The sequence below is a fragment of the Tachypleus tridentatus genome, chromosome 10 (genome assembly GCF_004210375.1).
Source record: "Tachypleus tridentatus isolate NWPU-2018 chromosome 10, ASM421037v1, whole genome shotgun sequence".
NCBI lineage: Eukaryota > Metazoa > Arthropoda > Merostomata > Xiphosura > Limulidae > Tachypleus > Tachypleus tridentatus.
This window is the reverse complement of record NC_134834.1, coordinates 151,019,508-151,042,420: the sequence shown is the minus strand read 5'-3', so window position 1 is coordinate 151,042,420 and position 22,913 is coordinate 151,019,508. Positions and strand designations below refer to the sequence as shown.

Genomic DNA, 22,913 nt, shown 5'->3' with positions numbered 1-22,913 from the left:
TAAGTGTAAAAGACCAATGGCTCTTAAAAATGTAAAAACATGTGTGAGATGAGCAGTATCATCTATAACATGGGCCAAAGTCAAGGGCAAACCCACCTTACAAATATCTTTAAAATGGTGTCATTCTAGGTTGTAACAACTGCATGATAATAAAATGTGGATGATTGTGATCCGAGTACCACATAGACCACACATTGGTGCAGCAGTTCCAGATAAAAGGAAGTGGGGGGTTAAAAAACTGTGACCAATGCGTAGCCTTGCCAAAACAACCTCCTCTCTTTGATCCTTACAGAAGCATGAGGGCCAAAGACTATGAGAAGGTTTGATTTGAAAAAGCATGCTATTGTGTCGCTCATTCCAGGTTGCCTGCCATCTGGTGTACAGTCTGGATTTGATAACTGGACCATAGTCCATGTATGGAATGGGTACTGGGATGATAGTTCCAGAATACAGACTTTGCTGCTCTGTTGGCCAGCTCATTCCCACAAATACCAACATGACCTGGTATCCAAAAGAATTGGACGAAGACAGATGAAAGAGAAAGATGGGCCAGTTTGTTTTCGATATTGATGAGAAGAGGGTGGTGACTAACATGGAAAGATTCCAGGCCAATAGACAGCTGAGTGAGTCCATATATGTTGTACAATTTGCATATTGCATTATTTCAATATGATTTAGGGCAAGAAAGATGGCATACAATTCTGCAGTGAAAACAGAAACTGTAGGGGTGTCTGTGTGCCACAATCAAACTGTCACAAACCATGGCTGAGCCCACTGAGTCACCCGATTTGGAACCATCTGTATATGTAGGAATGGATGGATCATATGAAAGATGTTCAGCAAAGAAAAAGTGGTATTTCCAATGGGGTGTATCTGCTTTTCTCAGATGACTCAAAGATTTGTTACAATTGGGGACATTAATTTGCCATGGTGGAATAGGCTGATTTGAAGAAACTGCAATGTTATTGAAGGATAAATCCAAATCTTCTAATTGTGCCTGGATACGGAGACTAGAAGGAACAATGGCAGATTTTCTGTTATTAAAAAGTGTGGTCCATTGTGGTTGAAAAACACAACTCCAGGTAGGATGCTGTGGTAAGGATCGAAGTTTGGAAGCATACATTAGAGATAGTTGCAAGTGGCGAATATATAGAGGGGGTTCATGAGATTCCACATGCAGACTTTGCATGGGAGAAGTATGAAAAGCTCCAGTACAAAGTCGAAGCCCCTGGTGATGGACAGGATCCAACATTTTTAGTGCTGAGGCTCTGGAAGAACCATAAACCACAGACCCATAGTCTAGTTTGGATTGGACGAGGGCACAATACATTTTGAGCATGGAGTATCAATCTCCTCCCCAAGAAGTAGAAGAGAGGACATGGAGAATGTTCAATGCTTTTAGACATTTGATACACAGTTGCTTGATGTGCGATATAAAATTTAATTTACAATCAAATATAAGACCTAAGAACTTTGCCTCGGGAATGACAGGAAGTACATCATCATCAAGACGGAGTTCTGGATCTGGGTGGATTCCCCCTTTGCGGCAGATATGTGTACAAATGGATTTACAGAGTGAAAGTTTAAAACCATTTGCTGTGGTCCACTTCAGTATGTGATTGATTGCAGTTTGTATCTGCTGTTCAATAAACCTCATGTTTGATGACTGACATGAGATGTGAAAGTCATCAACAAAAAGACCGTTTGCAATTGTAGAGGTAGCTGTTTACTGATGGCATTAATCTTTATAACGAAAAGTGTGACACTCAGAATACAGCCCTGAGGAACTCCAAAAGTTCCTGTGGGAAAAAATGAGAAAGTGTTGAGCCCACATGGACTTGGAATCAGTGCTTCATTAAGAATTGCTGGTTGAAAAGGGGTAAGTTTCCATGCAATCCATACGTATGAAGATCTCATAAGATGCCATATTTCCATATTGTATCGTAAGCTTTTTCTAAATAAAAAACCAGTAACAAGATGTTGTCGCCTTGAAAAGGCTTCTCTGATTGATGTTTCAAGGCAAATTAAGTGGTCTATCTCAGAGCATTTTTTTCAGAACCTACACTGAGTAGGTGAGAGGAGGTTGTTTGATTCAAGAAACCAAACGAGGTGGACATTGATTATCCTCACTAAGATCTTACTGAGACAACTTGTCAAACCATTGGGACAGTAATTCGAAGGAATTGTTGGATCCTTCCCAGGTTTTAGAATAGGGAGTATGATAGGTTGTCGCCAAGCATCTGGATAGACATTTTCCTGCCATATCCGATTAAAGACAGCTAGGAGAATAGTAAGAATATTCTGGGAGAGGTGGCGTAACATCTCATAATGTATATTATCAGATCCAACTGATGTATTGCCAGACCGATGAATAGCAACTTTGAGTTCCATCAGTGTAAGAGGGCGATTGTAGTCATAAAAATGGTCAGTTTATAAGGAAAGAGGCAGATGCTCTGCCTGTGTTTTAATGGCTAAAAAGGAAGGGATAAGTTTGAAGAGCTAGATACATGAAAGAAGAAGTCCCCAAGAGTATTGGCAATGCTCTGTGCATCTACGACTTCATGACCATCAGATATTAAGATAGAGAGGAAGGCAGAAGTATATCTTCCACTCACCCTCTGGATCTTATCCCATATAACTTTTGTGCTGGTTGTTGAAGAAATGCTGGAGGTGTATTTAATCCAAGATTCCTTCTGGCTTTCACGTCTAACTTGCTGTGCGTGTACACAGAGTTGCTGAAATGCAATGTGGTTTGAGAGCGTGGGGTATCTTCGAAATTTATCCCAAGTATGCTTCTGAGTTTTCCATGTTATAGAACAGGCAAAATTCCACCAAGGGCAGGAATGCTGTAGGGAACATGTCGAGGTTTTAGGGATGCATTAAGTAGCAGCTTGTATAATACTGTTGATTATTGCTGCTATACAATCATATATGGATGATTTACATAAGATGGCAGGATCAAGTTCCAAGAAAGTAGTGAAAGAAGGCCAGTTGGCCTGGATCAACTTCCACCGAGGTACATTGGTCGGGTGGTACTGATCACGGCCAATCTCCAGTAAGATTATGGGAAAATGATCACTACCTCGTGGATTAATGTCAACCTCCCAGGAAAAGTGAGTGAGTAGTGAAGGGGAACAGACAGAAAGATCTTTTGCTGTAAATGACTGACCAGGTGCATGAAAATATGTGTAAGAGCCAGTATTGAATAGAGCCAAGTTGTCGTTCAGGAGCATATGCTCTATGGCACGCCCTCTCATATCAATACGGAAGCCACCCCAGAGGGGATCATGCCCATTGAAATCTCCAAAGATTAAAAAGAGGGTAGGCAGTTGCTCAATGAGGGTATCAAGGTCTGATTGATTATAATGCATTTCAGGTGTAAGGTATAGAGAGCAAATAGTGATGATACAACCCAAGGAAATATGAATGGCTACAGCCTCCAATGGTGTGGTCAATGACAGGGACCAGGTGGACACATGCTGATCAACCAGCAATGCAACTCCCCCATGTCCCCATTCACATATAGCCTGTTGTTCCGGTATAATGAATAGTGGCAGATAGTAACTGTATTTGTAGGCTGTAGAAATGTTTTTTGCAAAGAAAGACATGTGGGATGATAAAAGTCAATCAGATCTTTGATGACAGTCACATTTGATTGGAAACCTCAACAGTTCCATTGGATTAGTGTAGCCATGAGTAATTATTTCAGAGGAGAAGACGGTAGAGAGCCCTTCTGCTTACAGAGAGCCCTTCTGCTTACGACCGCTTTTATTTCTTTATTGGATGCAGGTCTATTGCCCTCTATGGATCCTGCTCTAGCTCAAATGGTCGGGTCTGAATTTATTGGTACACATACTAATGATTGAGGGTGCAGACGAGTTGTTTGTTTAATTTTTGGGGTATCAAGAGAGGAGACCCCATGGAAACATCTTGACTTGAAGAAGTTGAAGTTCGGCAATGACTGGAAGGTATGGTCAGGACAGAGATGGAAGGAGACACTGATTCGTGAACTGTGTTGATTTTGGAAAATGTTTCATTAAGATTTGCTGGTGAAGATTGTGTAGGGGATAGGGTAAGGTCTGTTTGGACTCCTACTGTAGTAGTAGAATGGGTTACAGCAGCTAAAGTTCTGGTTGAAATAGGTAATAACAATTTTCGAGCCTCTGTGTAAGTGAGATTGTTAACTGTCTTGACACATTGTACTTCTTTTTCTTCTACCCATTTAGGGCAAGAGGTAAAATAAGAAAGATGTGTACCATTACAGTTTATACAATGTGGTTCGAGTTGGTGTTATGGTATTTACCACCACAACAAGCACAGGTCAAGGAACAACAGCAAGATTGTTTTGAATGACCAAATTGTTGACAATGGAAACATTGTACAGGATTTAGAATATAAGGTCGCACCTTACAATTCAGATATCCTGCTTTTATTATGGTGGGAGGACGTAGTGCTGTAAATGTTAGTAATAGAACATTTATTGGTTCCAGAATTCCATCTTTTCGAGTGAAGATTTGTCGTATTGCTGTAACACCTTGGCTGGTGAGACCTGCAAGGATCTCCGATTCGGGGACAGTCCTTAAATCTCTTTCAACTATGACTCCTCTAGAAGCATTCAAAGTGGAATGAGGAGTAACTTCAATGGGTATGTCCCCAAGGCCTTTGATGTCAGGAGGAGTTTGGTATGCTGTGATGAAGATGTCTCCCGAACATAAAATTTTTTACCGATTTGGGGAGCCAGCAAGCCCTTCTGAATGAAAAATGGGGACATCTGCCCTAGAGGTTTGTCACTTAAGGAATGCAAAATTAGGAATCTCGGGACAGATTCAAGTGGTGAGTTAGGCTGTACAGCTTCATCAACATGTGGTCATTTTCCAGCAGTCGGGTTTTTCTCGATGGTTTCAAGTTGTGTTATTTTTTTATTTTAGGAGTATCCATAATAAATAGAAAATTTTTCAGTGCCCACTGACCCCACCCACCATGGAGCCCTACAAGGGGACGCACTACAGTGCCTTAAGGGTACTGCAGCAACGCCAGGGTTTCGTGAGTTCTATACTCGAACACCAGTGTCAGACACAATGTCCACAACACCCGTTGTGGACGTCCTATGTTGATACTCAGTCGACCCAGACCCAAATGGACAAGCCGATTGATCCAGGGGGGCCACTCCAAGACTGCCCGTTTACAGGAATTCAAGGCCAAAGTGGTGTGTTGAAGTTGGACCCCTCAACCACCAGGATTCTCTCCTCCCCTTCATGGGTTACCACACACGGCAAACATGCAGGTGGATATTTAGATCCCAGAGGAAGTAAACTGTAACAACAGAACCTTCTCTGGGAGGGCCCCTCACCACGTACAGGAATCTACATCAAAGGGGGACATCATATCTGATAACAACTAATCTATTATTGATGGTAACATCATCATTCCATCTTCATATCTCAACTGATATTATTATTAAAACTCTTGAAGGATACTATTTATTGGGTCTTACAGACCCAAATTTAGTATTTTGATAAAACATAATTTAATAAACAATTACTAATTTTCATACCTAAGATCTACTCAAAAAATAAGTTCAATATTTTCATTTACCTATTTCCAAAAATATTTGTGCCAAGATAGATAGATAGATAACTGGATTAAAAGATAAAAGACTTAAGGTTAAAAAATATATATAACTATGATACACAAATTTAAGCTTTTACCAAATTGGTGGTCCTCCAGTAAATTCTACTAGCTGCATGTTCTGGAAAGCATAATGTACAATTGAAAGACATTTTAAACACTGAAGCCATGATGGAATGGAAGAGGAGTAATAGCCCCCAAACAACATGGTTGACAGAGAATAGAGTGCAGAAATGGTTACTGACACTTGTAGATCTGTACAGGAAGCCCCAATAAACAAGCCAACACTCTGTTAAATGAAACAATTCGTATAAAAACTTCAGTTTTTCATTCTAGTAAAGAAATGTGGACAATATTACTTTGAATGTTTTATGACAATACATTTTAAAAATACCATATATCACTGGAATTTGAATTATAACAATAGTTTCAGTTTTTCTGGATTGTTAAAAAATACTTTTTCAATGTGGCAACAATTAAACTTAAAGAATGCAATCTTAGGAAACAAAGACGTGTATTCTCAGAGAAACTGATACCAGGGTTACTAACCTGAGCAACAATGGTGTTGAGAATAAGGAAACCCCAAAGGCACAGGAAGGTCTTGATACTGTATATACCTAACATAGGATACGATATAAAGTGAAAGACTGTAGGTAATGTTAACGTTAGAGGTAATTCTCCAATCATTTTGGCTACATAATACGCTGATAACCTGTATGCTCCTGATGCTCGTTCCTTGTTTATCACTTCCCGTTCTGGTGGAACTGTGCCAAGAAAAATTTATTAATGAACTCCAAAGCAGTAAGAATTAACACTATAAGGTTCAGGACATGGCTATTTAATAAACAGTAACAATAAATAAATTGTTCGAGACATGGGTATTTAATAAGTATTGGAGGATTTAGAACATGGACACTTGATAAACAATAACAATACATAATGGATGGCTCAGGACATGGGCATTTAATAAACAGTAATAAGTACTTGATGGTTCAAGACATAAGCATTTAATAAACAGAAATAATAAGTTTTGGAGGATGCATAACATGGTCATTAAATAAACAGTAATAATAAATATTGGACTGTTCACGACAAGGGCATATTATAAACAGTAATAATAAATATTGGACAATTCAAGACATTGGCATTTAATAAACAGTAACATTATATATAGTAAAATAATGTTTTGATAAAGGATTATTTAATTTATAATAATCTAAATAAGAAAAACACAAGCTGATGAGAAAAATAAAATAGTTTGATACTTACAAGAGATCAAAGCTCCAAACAGATTAAACAACATCCAATATGTCATGCTAAAAAACATCTGAAAAAAGTACGTGAATTTCAATAATTAAATGAAAAATTAACGAATGTTACTGAAAGAGGAAATCTTAAAAAAAAAGAATTTCTCAAAATAAACTACATACTTTTGACTACCTTTGTCCTTCTCATTAGAGATTTTGGTAGTTTTATTGTATGGTGATCGATCTGACATCTGGTTTCTCACACCCTTAACAGTCATTTGAGTATTTAACAAACAACACCTTAACATCTTGTTTTTCACACTATTTCACACATTTAACTATGGCAATGGACTGTGAAATTCTATAAAGAAGATAACTTTATGGATCCCTCAAGTTGTCATAAAAGTAACAAACAATAAAATGTTTAAACATAGTTTATAAGTATATGTAGTTTAATGTTAAAATAATAACAACATAGAGTTCACAGGATCAGTAAATTTCAAAACACAGAAGAGCCATTAACAATATGAGAGATAGCAGCTTCAACAGAAAAACTTTGAAGTAAACCATTTTTCATGTGCATCATTATTGGAAGAATTAACATTTTCATTAATTTAAATGTTGATGTGATGACAATAAAAAAAAACCAATTACTTCTCTATTATACAGACAGAATATTGATCTTTTTTTAAATATATTTTTTAAAAGAAACCCACCAGGATTTTTCTCAGCATTCAGATGGGCCAGTCCGCACCAAATGGCACATTAGTTTGATTTATATTTATGCATCACACATTTTGAAAATAATATCAGTAAACTGTGCTGCATTTTTGGTCAGGAAAACTCTAATTTTAGAATAACTGGTCAGATAAAAAGCCTGTTTTTATCATGCATCTAGACAGTGAAGTCCAATGTAGAAAATGTAAGTAGTTCTGACCAAAGTGACATAATATTTCAACATTCACAATGTCATAGATACATTTTACATTTTTTAATTCTGTTTTCTCCTTTTGCCTATTTATTTATAACGTATAAATCACAGTTACTTACCCAGCCACGAATGTCTGAGAGTGTGGACTCTGTCCTCTGAACTTGAAACCAGATGAGGCCACAAACCAATCCAAGGCCTACAGTCTGAATCCAATTAAGTTTGGACAGCATACGACTTCGGGCTTCAATAAAATTTCTCTGAGTAAGAACTTTTAGTTGTGTTAAAAAAGATGTTGGCCATTTTCCTTCTTCCTGCATATCTTCACGACTGGTTACTCCGGAGCATGACGACCTGCCTGAAACAGAATCTTCCTGAGAGTTTGTAGAATAATATATGAAAGTTACACTGTGTATCAGAACAAATGACAGTCTGATGAATCCAATAAACTGTTCACAGTGATGAGAAAATTACACAAAAAACTTATTCTAATAGGCATTTCATTTTGTTATAGAAAGCAAACTCTTTATCTATTCCAAATGAATATCAGAAGTCTGAATCACAAAGGCCATGTTGCAGTTAGTAGAAATTACACTTTGTTTGCTGTTTATAAAGAAATCTCACCTAATCTCTGATACACAGTTTGCAACTTTCTGTCTTTATCAATCACAACCCTCAGTTCCACTGGTCTCGCCTGGTCATGTTTACATGGAGGGCCTATGCTCCACATGTACTTAGCTGAGGTAGAATGTGAGGTTTCCTTGATACTCCTGGGGTTATGTTGTGGTGGCTCACTAGCAAAAGGAAACAATAAACATATATAAAATTATTCTTGTTACTAAAAAGTATATGTTGATTGGAAACTCTTACAAAGATCGATATACAGGTTTCTACACTGTAAAAAATATAATTATTTATAACATCTGCATTTTGTTTGACCTCTGTTTATATTTATATTTAGAATTATATTTATTCTAAAAGTCATCTTAAATAATAAATATTCCATTTTTTGCAAGAAAACACACATTTTGGTATGGGTATTAATTAGAATTTTAAAATAAAGTATAAAAAAACATTCCAACCTTCTGAAGATGACCTATGAAGGTTGAAATGTTGTTTTGCACTTTATTTTAATTAAAGTTCTGATACCATATCAACTGTCTTCAGAATACATTGTTACTTAAAGTGAATTTCTCTTCATTACAAAACAGTTTGGCAAAAATTTTGACAGATGGGACTAATATCTACTCACCAGTGTGAAAAGTTTTCCCATATATTGTTATTACAGTTTGGACAGTCTAAAGTAGACATTGGTGTGCTTGTTGTTTCATCTTCTTTGTTCACTAAGCATATCCTTTCATTGAAAACCTTAAGTTCTTTCTGTAAAACATGTGCAGTTAGTTTGCTAATACAAAATAATGTTGTGTAACTTTTAATGAAACACAAGAATGTAATGAATCAGAGTAAAACAGTAGTTGAAAAAGAATACAAAAACAGTATTTAAAGAGAATACACTTTTTATAATGTTTCAAGTAGACAGTTTTAGTCACATAGCTGTAATGTTACATTTTGGCATCATACAAGTTACGAATAACTCACACTTACCAAAAACAAAGACCCTAACAAGTTGCCAATTTTTTAAAGATAACCTTATCAAGTTACAGATTTTAAAAATATGACCCTTACAGGTAACAAAGTTTACAGAGATAACCCTAACAAGTGACAGATCTTTCAAATATTCCTCCAAACAAGTGACAGAGTTTATAAAGTTAAACCTAATAAGTGACAAGATTTACAAAGTTGACGCTCCAGAGAAAAACTTACCCAGTTTCACAAGCTGCTACAATTATTTTTTCCTGAACCTCTGGACCCTTTTTAAGTTGTTCCACTAAAATATATAATAATGTATATCAAAACTATTATTTTCTAATAAGCTTTACACTTCTGAGCATTGCTTTTATAAAAGGATTTATAATGATGCAACACTTGTAGACAAAAAGTACCAAAGTAATGTAACACTTTCTAACCAACAACACTGAATTAAGTTAATACTTACTAATGAAGTCAGCTGGGTTATAATGAGGTGATATCTGTAAACCAATACCACTGAAGAAGTCAACAACCTGCTTTGCTTCACCAAAGTATGCTAACTAAAACACAAATATTCATTAAAAATTAGTAATACATTTGTTTTTTTTTATAACTTATTTATTATAGTTTGTGGTTTCCATATTCATAAAATCAATTACTAAAAACATCTTAATAAGATTAAAAAATTAGAAACTGCAGATTTCCTAAAATGAAACAGTTTCTCAAAATTAGTAAATGTTTTACAAATAGCTTTAAATTACAAAAAAGGGAAAAAGTGAAAGATGTTTTATTGCTTTTACAATATTTTAAATTGTTTTTATTATGCCAATGAATGATTCTACATTACATTGTTTAGAATACTGAGATCAATAAACTTTGTCAGTTATACAAATGAATATGTCAGAGTGATACAAGCTATAATTAACTGACACCTAATTTTTAGAAAGTGAAAGTTAGTCAATCAAACGATTTTTTTTTTTTTTTTTAATTTTGCGCAAAGCTACTCGAGGGCTATCTGCGCTAGCCGTCCCTAATTTAACAGTGTAAGACTAGAGGGAAGGCAGCTAGTAAATCATCACCCACTGCCAGTTCTTTTACCAACGAATAGTGGGATTGATCATAACATTATAACGCCCTCACGGATGAAAGGGCGAGCATGTTTGGTATGACGGGGACTCGAACCCGCGACCCTGGGATTACGAGTCGAGTTCCTTAACCACTTGGTAATGCTGGGCCCAATCAAACGAATATAGATATAGAGACTAACTTATACCTGTCCATTACAAAGCAGAAGTAACCGGTCAAACATGTGGAAAATCTGACTGGAAGGCTGATGGACAGTGATTACCACTGTCTTGTTTTCTTTTTCAGCGTAGTTCTTTAATGTGGTCATGAGGGAGAAAGCTGTGCTGGAGTCTAAGCCTGATGTAGGCTCCTGAAATACAGAACAGAAGAAATCATCGGATCTTTCCAAACAATTTGTAAAGTCTCATGCTAACAGTTCTTATTTCATGACTCAGATTTCTCAGCTTTAAACTGAAAACAAAATTCTAAACAGTGTTAAACTTTCGTCGGTGTTCTACGTACATACTGATTTCGCAACCACGAAAAACAAGCAATTACTTCACTTACTGTAGCAAACATTTTAAACGTTTCACCAGATACTACACCAATATCAGTGATAATATGGAATTTCAAGTTTTATATTGAATATAAAATATTACATATTTTTTATATGTAAATCTTTTTACATCGACTAAAATATTTAACTCTTTCAATGTTTATGTTACCAACTACGTGAACTCTTTGCACTCATCTTTGTATATTATATATTATATTACATTAAATATTTCGTAGAATATCAGTAGATGACGAGACTCGCCATCAAGATTTTTTTTTAAATTTTATATCTGATATTTTTTTATTTCCATAATAAATTTGAGTAAAAATATTCTAATTATACATACGTCAAGCAACATTGTTGTGGGGTTTGTTAGTAGCTCGCTTGCGATATTTGCTCTTTTCTTTTCACCTCCCGAAAGTCCTCGCCTCATCATATCACCGATAACTGAAAAAACAGAGATGTATTTAAAATATACACAATCTAAAATTATTAGTAGTCAAATTTAATGAAAACTGTGGACGAAACTAACTAGAGATAAGGCAGCTAGTCAACAGCACCGACCGCTGACTCCTGAGCTCCTACAATTATGATCGATTCGAGATTTGACCGTGACTTTTATAACGCATCAACGCGCTCAAAGAGCGTAGCGGGAGTTCCTTACCTATTTGTTTATTTTTGATAACGAAACGCGAAGTGGTGGTAAAATAAATACTTCTTTAGAACCTACAACTTTCTCAGTTACAATAATGTTTTTTTAGAAAGGTTTCCTTTCATTAATTCTTCTTATGAATGAAGTTCGAAGAAAACAGTAAAACATAATAGCGAAAACTGTAACGAGACATGGGTTTTGGTTACTCTTTTATCCCCATTATTTGTTTAAATTTAAATACAAAATACGTTACGTATACCTTAAAGTGCAAGCACTTAAGACTAACTACTGTATCAAGTATACAGGTTTTCTTTATAAACATGTAGCATTTTACGGGTGTAAATGTACAGGGTGGCCCGTAAGTTCCTACCCATCCATATATCTTATGTATCCAGTGTATCTGTGTGCTATCCCTCATTCTCGCTGCATAATATTATGCGACGCCATGTTCTGCGAGACATTTTCCTCAACATAGCAGGGGTTATTGTTCAAAATGCCGCGGTAACAGCTGCCTTCAACTCATCATTAGTATTATTGAATATAATATAATAACATATGGATGGGTAGGGACTTACGGGCCACCCTGTACAATAATAACACACACATAAGGCAGGAAATTACTATTTACCAAAGAACTCGCACATACAGATTTGGAACTATATTACTGGATTAATTTTACATATAAATATTAATTTTGCTTTAAAAATTAACATAACATATTTTGGCTAAGAAAGAAACACTTTTGAACTTGCAATTAATATTTGAAAACCAACACTATTATTTTTTAATTTAATTATGAGTCCTTGAGACCTAAAGTATTAGCGTTTAAATCTTAATACTTTTTAACACTAAAACATGTAACTATTCAATAACACAAGTTTCAAGAATAACTTTCAAAATGTCGGATTTAAAATGGGATTATTAAAAAGTTCAAAATAAAACCTAAACGTCAGTTTTATCTTTTCACCACTGTTTATAATTCATTTTAGGAAGTAACTGACAAAAATATTTAAATTAAAAGAAAAGTATAAAAAGGTTTTGCTTTAGTTTGAAATATAGCTTTAGAATTTTAAATAAGTACGCCATTTACATCTTTCAAATAAAGTTCACATCGTGAAACTAACATTATTGGATTTGCTAAATTCGATAATGTTTCTTAATTTCATCCCATATATTCTTCTGGAGAAATTTGTGTGACGTTTAGATATTCCAACTATCTTAGAAACCTGTATATAACTATTTTAACCTATCAAACGAGGCTTAATATAAACGAGACAAAAGAAATAAAACAGTCACAAAGACACGAGAGTAAAACAGTCATATATAAAGAAACAGAAGTAAACAGGCAGAAAGAGAAATAAACAGAATTAAATAGGTTTACAGAAACAGAAATAGAAGTAAACACACGTAAGGAGGGACAGATAAACATATATACGAATAAACCGAAATAAACACACAGTATTAATATTAATCATAACTGATACACCATGAGAAGTATCATACACAGTATTAATATTAAACATAGCTGATACACCATGAGAAGTATCATACACAGTATTAATATTAAACATAGCTGATACACCATGAGAAGTATCATACACAGTATTAATATTAAACATAGCTGATACACCATGAGAAGTATTGTACACAGTATTAATATTAAACATAGCTGATACACCATGATAAGTATCATACACAGTATTAATATTAAACATAGCTGATACACCATGATAATATCATACACAGTATTAATATTAAACATAGCTGATACACCATGAGAAGTATCATACACACTACTAAAATTAAACATAACTCATACACTATGAGAGGTATGATACAAACCATTAAAATTAAACATAACTAGTACACCATGAGAGGTACCACACACACCATAACCGTGCTTATTCTCATAATTTGGTATCATAACCTGAAATTCGACTAAACAATTCTATAGGTAAAGTTATGATTAAATGGTAGAATAAGATAGTTTTTATATCTTTCAGAAAAACTCAAATGAGAGAGTGAATATGTTTGGGTTTTATCAAACGTTACTTCTTGTAATTGACCAGTAATGCATTTTAAAGTGTATAACAGAACTAAATTCTCTGAATGTTATTTTTAATTTGAATAAGTGAAAAAGAACATACAGTAGTGACATAAACTGAAAAACGTGTAACGTTAAAAATTGACTTTCGATACCCGTGATAGGTAAGGCACAGGTAGACCATTGTGTAGTTTTGTGCTTAATTATAATAGCAAAAAAACTGTGTCTAATACTGAGATATTTCGAACATTAACCAAACATCTGCATGAAGCCAAACAGTAAGCGTAAAGAACATATTTCCGTTTTTATGTATACTAAATAATTTCCAAGGTTTATGAGATACGTGTGTTTTCTTATAGTAAAGCCACATCGGGCTATCTGCTGAGCCCACCGAGGGGTTTATGAGATACGGCAGAAACTGTTGAAAAAAAAAAAGCCAGAGAGAACGATACAATTCATGAATGAAGAGAGAGTGACGTCAAGGTTACGTGCATTGTTTACGAACGCGCTTAAATCTAAGTAAAGTAAAAGCATAGGTAAAAGGAAAGAAATAATGCTCTAAATAACGTAAAACATGTACAACTCAAACTGAGGCCTACCGGTGTGCTGGCAACAACTGAGACCCAACACGTCTAATATGTGGTCCACGTGTTCCATCTTCTCGTGGTACGACATATACTCAGGGAGTCTTAGTAAAGCTGAAAACTGTAACCAAATCAGGTCGTCAGTAAAACAATAATTTCAGCCAAATCAAAGTTTCTTAAGACGAAACAGCAAATTATTTTACTTTCATATCTATGCATGTATCTAAAAATCATGCAAGCTTTTTCTATAAAAGAAACTGTAACGTGCAAATAATTATAGAAAACTTTACCGATTTTGATTTTTTTTAATATTAAGCAAAAATGTACAAAATGAGATAACTGGGCTGTTCCCGCCAAATGAAATGAAGTTGGAATGTCAGAATTATAAATATTCTTGTGGTTCCACACTCAGCTACTAAAGGGCAAATCTTCGAAAAAACGATTTCCAATAACTTAAAAAGTAACGATGACAAAATATTTAACATTAAAAACATGTAAAAATCAATAAAAATCGTTACAAGTAAAGTGATATAACGAACCAATGAAAGTAGGATACCAGTAATATCATGTAAAGAAATGTTGAGCATTAAATACCAGTAATATTATATAAAGAAACAATGAAAGCAGAATATCAATAATGCATTTTAACGTGTGGACTGTTCACGTAACATATATAACTGACCCACTACGCGCGTGTTAATGTCGTATTACATCGAAAATGAAAGTTGATTTGGACTCAGTTACTAAATTTTATTTGCATATTTTTTCCATGTTCGTTAGATGATGGTTAGAAATGTTAAGTAAAAACAAAATAATAAACAAACAGTGAACTAGAAATGAGACTACAAAAAATATGTACCAGTTGAAAGAAATTGCCACTAAAATGAAATTACAAAAAATCACAGTTTTTCTAGTTCAATAAAAAATGTGTCACTCATATTCCTAAAAATAATTAAAACTGTTTTATTAGTTCAATAACAGCGTGTCACTGAAATTAGTAAAAATAATTAAAATATGTTATTAGTTCGATAACAGTGTGTCATCGAGATTGATAAAATAATTAAAACAGTTTTACAAGTCCATTAAAAATGTCACGGAAATTTAATATTACACTAATTTTATTCGTAAAATACAAAATGTGTTACGAAGAAACGAATTTGGAATATGCTATTACTACCTCTAGATGCCAAGAATGGGTAGAACAGGTTTTTATTGAAAGGTTCCTTTCATGGACATACGAACAGGAAACAAGAACGTGACGTCATTAAAAAAAGAATATATAATTGGCCAAAAGGGGTTGACTAGGTCTCTGAACCTTTCACGAAAACATTTACGTCGCTGCACGAGCCTTGGTTAGACGCACTGACAGATCGTCCGACCAATAATTTGAAAGACAAAGAAACCTTCCAAAATGCTTTAAATAAATACGTCTCTGATAATCCAATAGTGTTTCATATTTGAACAAAGAAAACCTAGCAACAGTTTTCTGGGGCTTTTGTTGGCAGTAAAAGCTGTCGTTAAAAAACACAACAAAAAAGCGTAATTTACTTTCCAAAAGACTTTCTATGAAACGTTAAAATATATTGAACGCTTTGAAATTATAATGATAAAAATACGTGCAAAATGGAACAAAGAACCGATAGCCCGTTGTTCAGTTTCGTGCTTAACAGGAAAACAGACACGTGAATTCGAATGGACATACATCAGCCAGCTAGCTGTCGAGCGTTGTAAATTAATGGCAAAAATCACATTTCACTAAATTGCGTTGGGTTCAATGAAGACCATTTTAGTAGACGATACCACTCTATGTGTTTATATGTTGTATGAAATACTGTGTCCTTAATGTGAGTGTTTAAGAGGTGACTTAAAACTGAGACACGAAAAATTAAGAGGTCTTTGTTAATGTTAGTTGATTCCCACAGTGTATAAAACTACACTTGTAACAATGGTTGTTTGCTAACGAGTTCTTTCAAAGCCAAATAAGACCTCTATGATTTTTTAGTAGCAGTGACTTGTATATTGGAACAACAACAAAACAAAGATTGTAACTAAACGGTGGTTGGTTAAGGGATGAAGGCAGTGATTTCGAGTCCCTGGGGGTTAAAGACGGAGTAACGTGGCAGCTTCCAACATATCGTCGGGAAGACGAGAGGCCCAAAGAATAGGTGGCGCTTAATTGGAGGTTTTACAAAGGTTCTGATTTAACCCTACATCAAGCGTTATAGAATTCATGGAAACATTTCTCTCCTTCTCCCCTAGAAACTTCTGAGAACCCACGGAGTTTAAAGCACTTTGATGTAAACGGCCTTAAAAAAACAAACAAACCAAGTATCAATTACAGATAAACAAGATGTGTTGACAAGCATCTCCCCCCCCCCCGAGTGGAAGAGATAGAGAAGGGTTAATTTACGACGTCCTCTCTTGGGACAAATTATAACCTTTGCACTCTTATCTAGTTTGTTTCTTCACTGTTTCTGCATACCTATCCCACTAAGGGAAGGAGGTTCTGCTGTGGTTCATACCTCAAAAGATGGTCATTGACCTTAGTAGTTTTAACAAACAAATAAAAGTAACCCTGAAAACACTACTACGGCCTCTTATTGTCCTTGTTTTAATCTTCTTAGACATAATAACAGCTCCTTCCTACGTTTGTAACTACCCTAATAAATCTATATTATTACTGTCCAAACAAAACTCATCATAGCCTTTTACTCATCCTAATAACCCAATGTTTTTTATCCTTTGGGACAAACAAAAATGAAACTTAATAGTCTTTTATTCACCCTAATTGCCCAATGTGTTTACTATTATTTTGCGAGATAAACAAAAAAAAAACCTTCATAGTTTGTTTGTTTAAAAATTTTGCGCAAAGCTATACGAGGGATATCTGCGCTAGCCGTCCCTAATTTAGCAGTGTAATGCGCACTCCCTTATACAAACTTCTAAGTGAACAAGTTAAGCTGTTAATTGTATTAGAATTACCACATTAAGTTAAGAAAACGTCCGAGTTACTTATATTGATTTATGACATTGTGGACAATATCGATGTTTTTGTTAACCCTAATAATAACATACGAGGTAACTCTGTAAAACAATGGACCGATTCTTACTAAACAAAAACATCTTGATAAAATTAAATGTCTTGATATCATTCAGTAGCTAAGAATTACCGAACTTCATAAGCTAGAACCCAGAGCACTGGTTAAAGAACCGCATTCGAAACCGCATTTCAAAACTCACACGTAAGAACAGTTCTCTAAGAAACCACGAAGACAATATAGTTGCACATACTTGTTTTGGTTTTCTATAAACATATACGCAGCTTGTTGGCCTTGTGGTCAAGCAACCAACTAATGGGTTCGAACCCCGTCTTTGAACATGCTCACCCTTCAATATTCTTTGATAAGGGGTGGCCCAGATGTTAGCAATGACTGGTGTTGATTAGCTGTCTTCCCTCTAGTCTGTTAATTTTAACCCAATGACTGAGGGTTCGCCGTATGGAGAACGATCCGCCTCCGGCAGTTGAATGCGAGTGTACTGCATACAGTGAACGACTCGCAAAAATTCCGCGCGCTTTTAAAACAGCTGCATCCAAATGATTATATTAGGGACAAATGGGGCAGATAGCTTTCGAGCAGCTTTGCGCAAAATTCAGCAAACAACATCTGCTAATGGTGTTTTAACGTGAAAGGTAGTTTCATGTATTACGATAACTGCATACGTTTGAAGGCTTACAGAAGATCCCTGTCTAGAACGTTGGAATACACCATACTGCGCAACGCGAATAAATAAATGATGTTTCGTTTGTTTTAGTTAAGCACAAAGCTACATAGTGGGCTGTCTGTGTTCTGCCCACCATGGGTTTCGAAAACTGGTTTCTAGCGTTGTAAGTCCGCAGACATACCGTTGTGTCACTGGGCGCGTTTTGTTGATACGGTAGTAATTGACCGTATGGGTTTTGTTGATACGGTAGTAATTGAACGTGTTGGTTAATCCTAGACGTATTGCTCCAGTTTCAGTAAAGTGGGCATTTGTTTATTCTCGAAGCTTTCAGTAATTTCACAAAGTAAATTAGGTTAAAATATTTGAAAATTCTTCCATTACCGAGTCACGTGACAAATACGTGTTAACCTAAAAGCTATTTTTTGCCATTTTTCAAAACTATGAAACTTGTGTGTCAAAAACGCGTATTTTTCTTTTGTTACAGTAACTGCTTGGAAAAACCACTTATTTTTCTCTTTTTTTTCACAATCATTGGTTGGATCAAAAACACGTATTTTTCTTTGTTACAGCGATTGGTTGGAAAAAAGAAAAGAAAAGCGTATTTTTCTTTTATTACATTGATTGGGTGAAACAGAAACACGTGTCTTTCTTTTATTACAGTGGTTGGTCGAGAAAAAAAAACTCGTATTTTTCGTTTGTTACATTGATAAGTTGCATCCAAACGCGTATTTTTCTTTTGTTACGGTGATTGGTTGGGACAAAAATGTTTATTTTAATTTTGTTACAGTGATTGGTTGAGGTGCCATTAATCTTGCCCGAATTACAAAACTCTTATTTTTATCTATAGCACATGTTCTCTCAACATTAATGCTAAAATGGGAAGCTCCCTATAATGTGGCTGATAACCGCCATGCCTATCACTTGGAGACTGTGCTGTGGGTTGTCTGTTATAGAAACATGCCGTTTGTGGTAGATGACTGTTTTTACTGCTCTGAGTAACCAAATACCTCATTAGCCAGGTCAGACACTTCTCTGCAACACCACTTGGGTTTCAGCAGGTGCCGGTTAATGTTCCATGGTGTAACATCATGAGAAAATTGGAAGAATTTCTGGCTCGTAAACAACTGCTAGTCGAAGTTCATGAGAGTTTATCTTGGTGTCAAATTATGAGAAAACTGGAAGACTTTCTGGTTCATAAGCAGCCTCTAGTTCATGTTCATAAGAGTTTATTTTGGTGTCACATTATGAGGGAACTGGTAGACTTTCTGGTTCATAAGCAACTGTTAGTCCATGTTCATGAGAGAACTCATCTGTTGGATGATGGCGAATGCAAAAACAATCACGAAACCCATGATAACAGTGTTCGTATCGTTGTTAGGACGCTCGACTCGTAATATGAGGGTCGGAGGGGATCGAATCCCCATCACACCAAACGTGCTCGTCCTTTCTACCATGGGGCTTTATAATGTGACAGTCAACCCCACTATTTGCTGATAAAAGAGTAGCCTAAGAGATGGCAGTGGGTGGTGATTACTAGCTGACTTCCCCCTTGTCTTACACTACTAAATTAAGGACGCCTAGCGCAGATAGCTCTCGTGTAGCTTCGCTCGTAATTCAAAACAAAGAAACAATCATATAGCGTGATTGGTTAAACACATCCACATCTTGTAGAGAACAAAGTTCGTCTTTTCCAAACTTAACACCTCAGCTGAAATGAACGTAAGCTCATTTTTGTACACATGTACAAAGGAGACGAGTTCTGAACTTAATATAATAGATAAAAATGTCAGTTACAGTTAATTTTGTAATCAAATAGTTTCATGTAACTCAAGGAACTATTAAACACAATGACAGCTACAGAACAGAATGTTTATGGTCATAAAGGTTTATCTTGGTGCTGTATCGCACCCCAGGCACGAACTGACTTATAAGACTAGACACCTTCATAACCTATACAATAAGATTTATCGTTTACACAAAAATCAGTTCTACTAAATAGTCGAGTGATTTCTAATACGCGTTGAGGTTGGATGTGGCTGGTGGTTAGCGTGTTACTTTGTTAGCCTGAATGTTTGTGGATCGTGTACCGTTACTTTAAAAAAAAAAGCCCACAAAAACACACTCAGCGCTTTGGGAGCGTAGTTGCAGATAAAAGTAACAGTCAATTCTTACTGTTCAATTTGAGTAGCTCGAGAGTTGGCGGTAGATGAAAGTGATTAGCTGTAGTCTATTATCTTAAAATTAGGGTCGAAAAACAACGAAAATACCGCTGCACTTTTGTGAGTTTTTTCTTGAATCCTTAAAACGACGAACGAAGATTGGAACAGCCCAGCAATTAAACGAGAACTAGCCATGAAATCTCTATTGAAACAATACACAAACCAGTGGTGAGTAAGGCTAGCATCATTATCTATCATTTCAAGGCTTCTAGAATTCTAGGCAAATAATTAGATGTACTCATTATGACCCATTAGGGACTTAATGAAGCGTGAATACAAAGTCGGTTTTATGTTCTTCGGTATGTTGGGCTAACATTAACAATGTTTTATTACTGTAACACGTCAGATATTACAAAGTAAAAACCTGCGTCGTTGTTCCATGGTTTCGGTATTCCACTGTTATAGCAAAATGTCCCATTTGATGTTTCTATTATTATTTGCTGCTCCATTACCTCGTAATGTGAAATTCTTCAGCAAGTTTCACTCCGTCTTTTACAATATTGTAAAGCAACATCCGAAATTCTTACATCTGGTATTGTCTATCAGGTTTTATGCCGTCTTTATATTAGTTGAGGGTCCCGGGTTCGTATTCCCGACACACCAGACATGTCCCCCCTTTCAGCCGTTGTGGACGTTATAATGATTCGGATGAATTCCAGTATTCCTTGGTAAAAGAGAAGCTCAAGATTTGGCGGTGGGTGATGATGACTAGCTGCCTTCCCTCTAGTCTTGCACCGCTAAATTAGAGACGGCTAACGCAAATAGCCCTCATGTAGCTTTAAGCGAAAATTAAAACAAACAGAGAAAATTTAAATTATTCCATTATATTATATTATTTATATTATTAAGAAGTGTTTATTCCCATGTGAGGTTTTTGCGTGTTTTTTTTTAAATTTCCCGCAAAGCTACACGAGAGCTATCTGCGCTAGCCTTCCCTAATTTAGCAGTATAAGACTAGAGAGGGAAGGCAGCTAACCATCACCACCACCAACAACTCTTGGGCTACTTTTTACCAACGAATAGAAAGATTGACCATCGCGTTATAACACCCCCACAACTCAAATGGAGACCATGTTTGGTGTGACGGGGATCCAAAACCGCGAACCTCAGATTACGAGTTGACCGCCCTAACCAAATGACCATGCCCAACCACTAGCTGGAATATGAAAGTTAAATAAATTCATGATTAATGAAAGGTTATCTTAAGACATGAAAAGTTTTTTTACTTATATGTGATGGTAAAAAAAAAACGCCCATAATAACCGCAAAACTGAAAATGTATGTATTCGAAATATGGTAAAGATATATCCACTGGGGGCGACGTAGTGGTAAAAACCGCAATAAACGCCCCAAAAAAGCCTGCAAAACAGATAATTTGGTAAAGATCCACCCACACCCTGTGAAGTAGTTACATGGACAGGCAACAGACAATACAATTATGTATATATACTATTATCTCTGGTGCTGTTATTGGCCTTCATGCTGTTTGTATATATTGTTCTATAATAATATTCAATACTGTTTTCTCTGGTGTTGTTATCGGGTTCGTGTTCTTTGTATATATTGTTGTGTAACAATATTCAATACTGTTTTCTCTGGTGTTGTTATTAAGTTTCGTTCTGTTTGTATATATTGTTGTATAGCAATATTCTGGTGTTGTTATTAGGTTTCGTTCGGCCCGGCATGGCCAAGCGCGTAAGGCGTGCGACTCGTAATCCGAGGGTCGCGGGTTCGCGCCCGCGTCGCGCTAAACATGCTCGCCCTCCCAGCCGTGGGGGCGTATAAGTGACGGTCAATCCCACTATTCGTTGGTAAAAGAGTAGCCCAAGAGTTGACGGTGGGTGGTGATGACTAGCTGCCTTCCCTCTAGTCTTACACTGCTAAATTAGGGACGGCTAGCACAGATAGCCCTCCAGTAGCTTTGTGCGAAATTCCAAAACAAACAAACAAGGTTTCGTTCTGTTTGTATATATTGTTGTATAACAATATTCAATACTATTTCCTCTGGTGTTATTATCAGGTTTCATGTTGTCTTTTCTGTTAGTGAAATATACTGTTCGTTTCTTCTATCTTTTTATCTTCTGTAAAACAACGTTTAAGTATCTCTTTATATATTATTTTTACAAACGTGTGGTTCAATATTTTTAGTATGAACTTAAATTTTTCTTATTTTAGAATTGATAACTCATTTTTTGTATAGAATTATCGTGCTCAGTGATGTGTACTGGAATAATTTGATTTGTATTTTGTTCTAAAGTCTATGTCCACGTTTTGCGCAGTGAAGTTAGTTCAATTTCTTTGTTTCTTGTATTTGGAAACGTTTGAAACACCTGCTATTTTCTGGAACGACTTAAATTAGTTTATGTTCTAAACTGTTGAGTGACATGTACTGAAACAGTTTGATTTAATTTGTTCATGTTCTGTGCTCGAATGATTTGAGTTGGTTTTCTTACAACCTAGATTCAGGCCCGACATTGCCAGTTGGTTAGGGCGCTCGATTCGCCATCTAAGGATCGCGGGTCTGAATCACTTTCCCACCAAACATGCTCGTCCTTTCAGTTGTGGGGGCGTTATAATATACTATCAATCCCACCATTCATTAGTAAAACAGTAGCCCAAGAATTGACAGTGGATGGTGATGACTTGCTGCCTTCCCTTTAGTCTTACACTGCTAAAT

At 35.8% G+C, this 22,913-nt stretch overlaps 1 protein-coding gene across 1 annotated transcript in view; it reads right to left on the bottom strand.

Moving 5' to 3' along the window:
• Window positions 1-22,913, bottom strand: part of LOC143228540 (uncharacterized) — a 62,738-nt gene that overhangs the window by 6,885 nt on the left and 32,940 nt on the right. The window contains exons 4-14 of the mRNA XM_076459783.1: window positions 14,310-14,415; window positions 11,361-11,461; window positions 10,667-10,828; window positions 9,860-9,953; window positions 9,628-9,691; window positions 9,056-9,208; window positions 8,428-8,597; window positions 7,926-8,161; window positions 6,898-6,955; window positions 6,178-6,392; window positions 5,709-5,917 (exon numbers count right to left, since the gene is read on the bottom strand). Of these exons, the coding sequence (XP_076315898.1) occupies window positions 5,709-5,917; window positions 6,178-6,392; window positions 6,898-6,955; window positions 7,926-8,161; window positions 8,428-8,597; window positions 9,056-9,208; window positions 9,628-9,691; window positions 9,860-9,953; window positions 10,667-10,828; window positions 11,361-11,461; window positions 14,310-14,415 (1,568 nt within the window). The remainder of the gene's footprint in view (window positions 1-5,708; window positions 5,918-6,177; window positions 6,393-6,897; window positions 6,956-7,925; window positions 8,162-8,427; window positions 8,598-9,055; window positions 9,209-9,627; window positions 9,692-9,859; window positions 9,954-10,666; window positions 10,829-11,360; window positions 11,462-14,309; window positions 14,416-22,913) is intronic.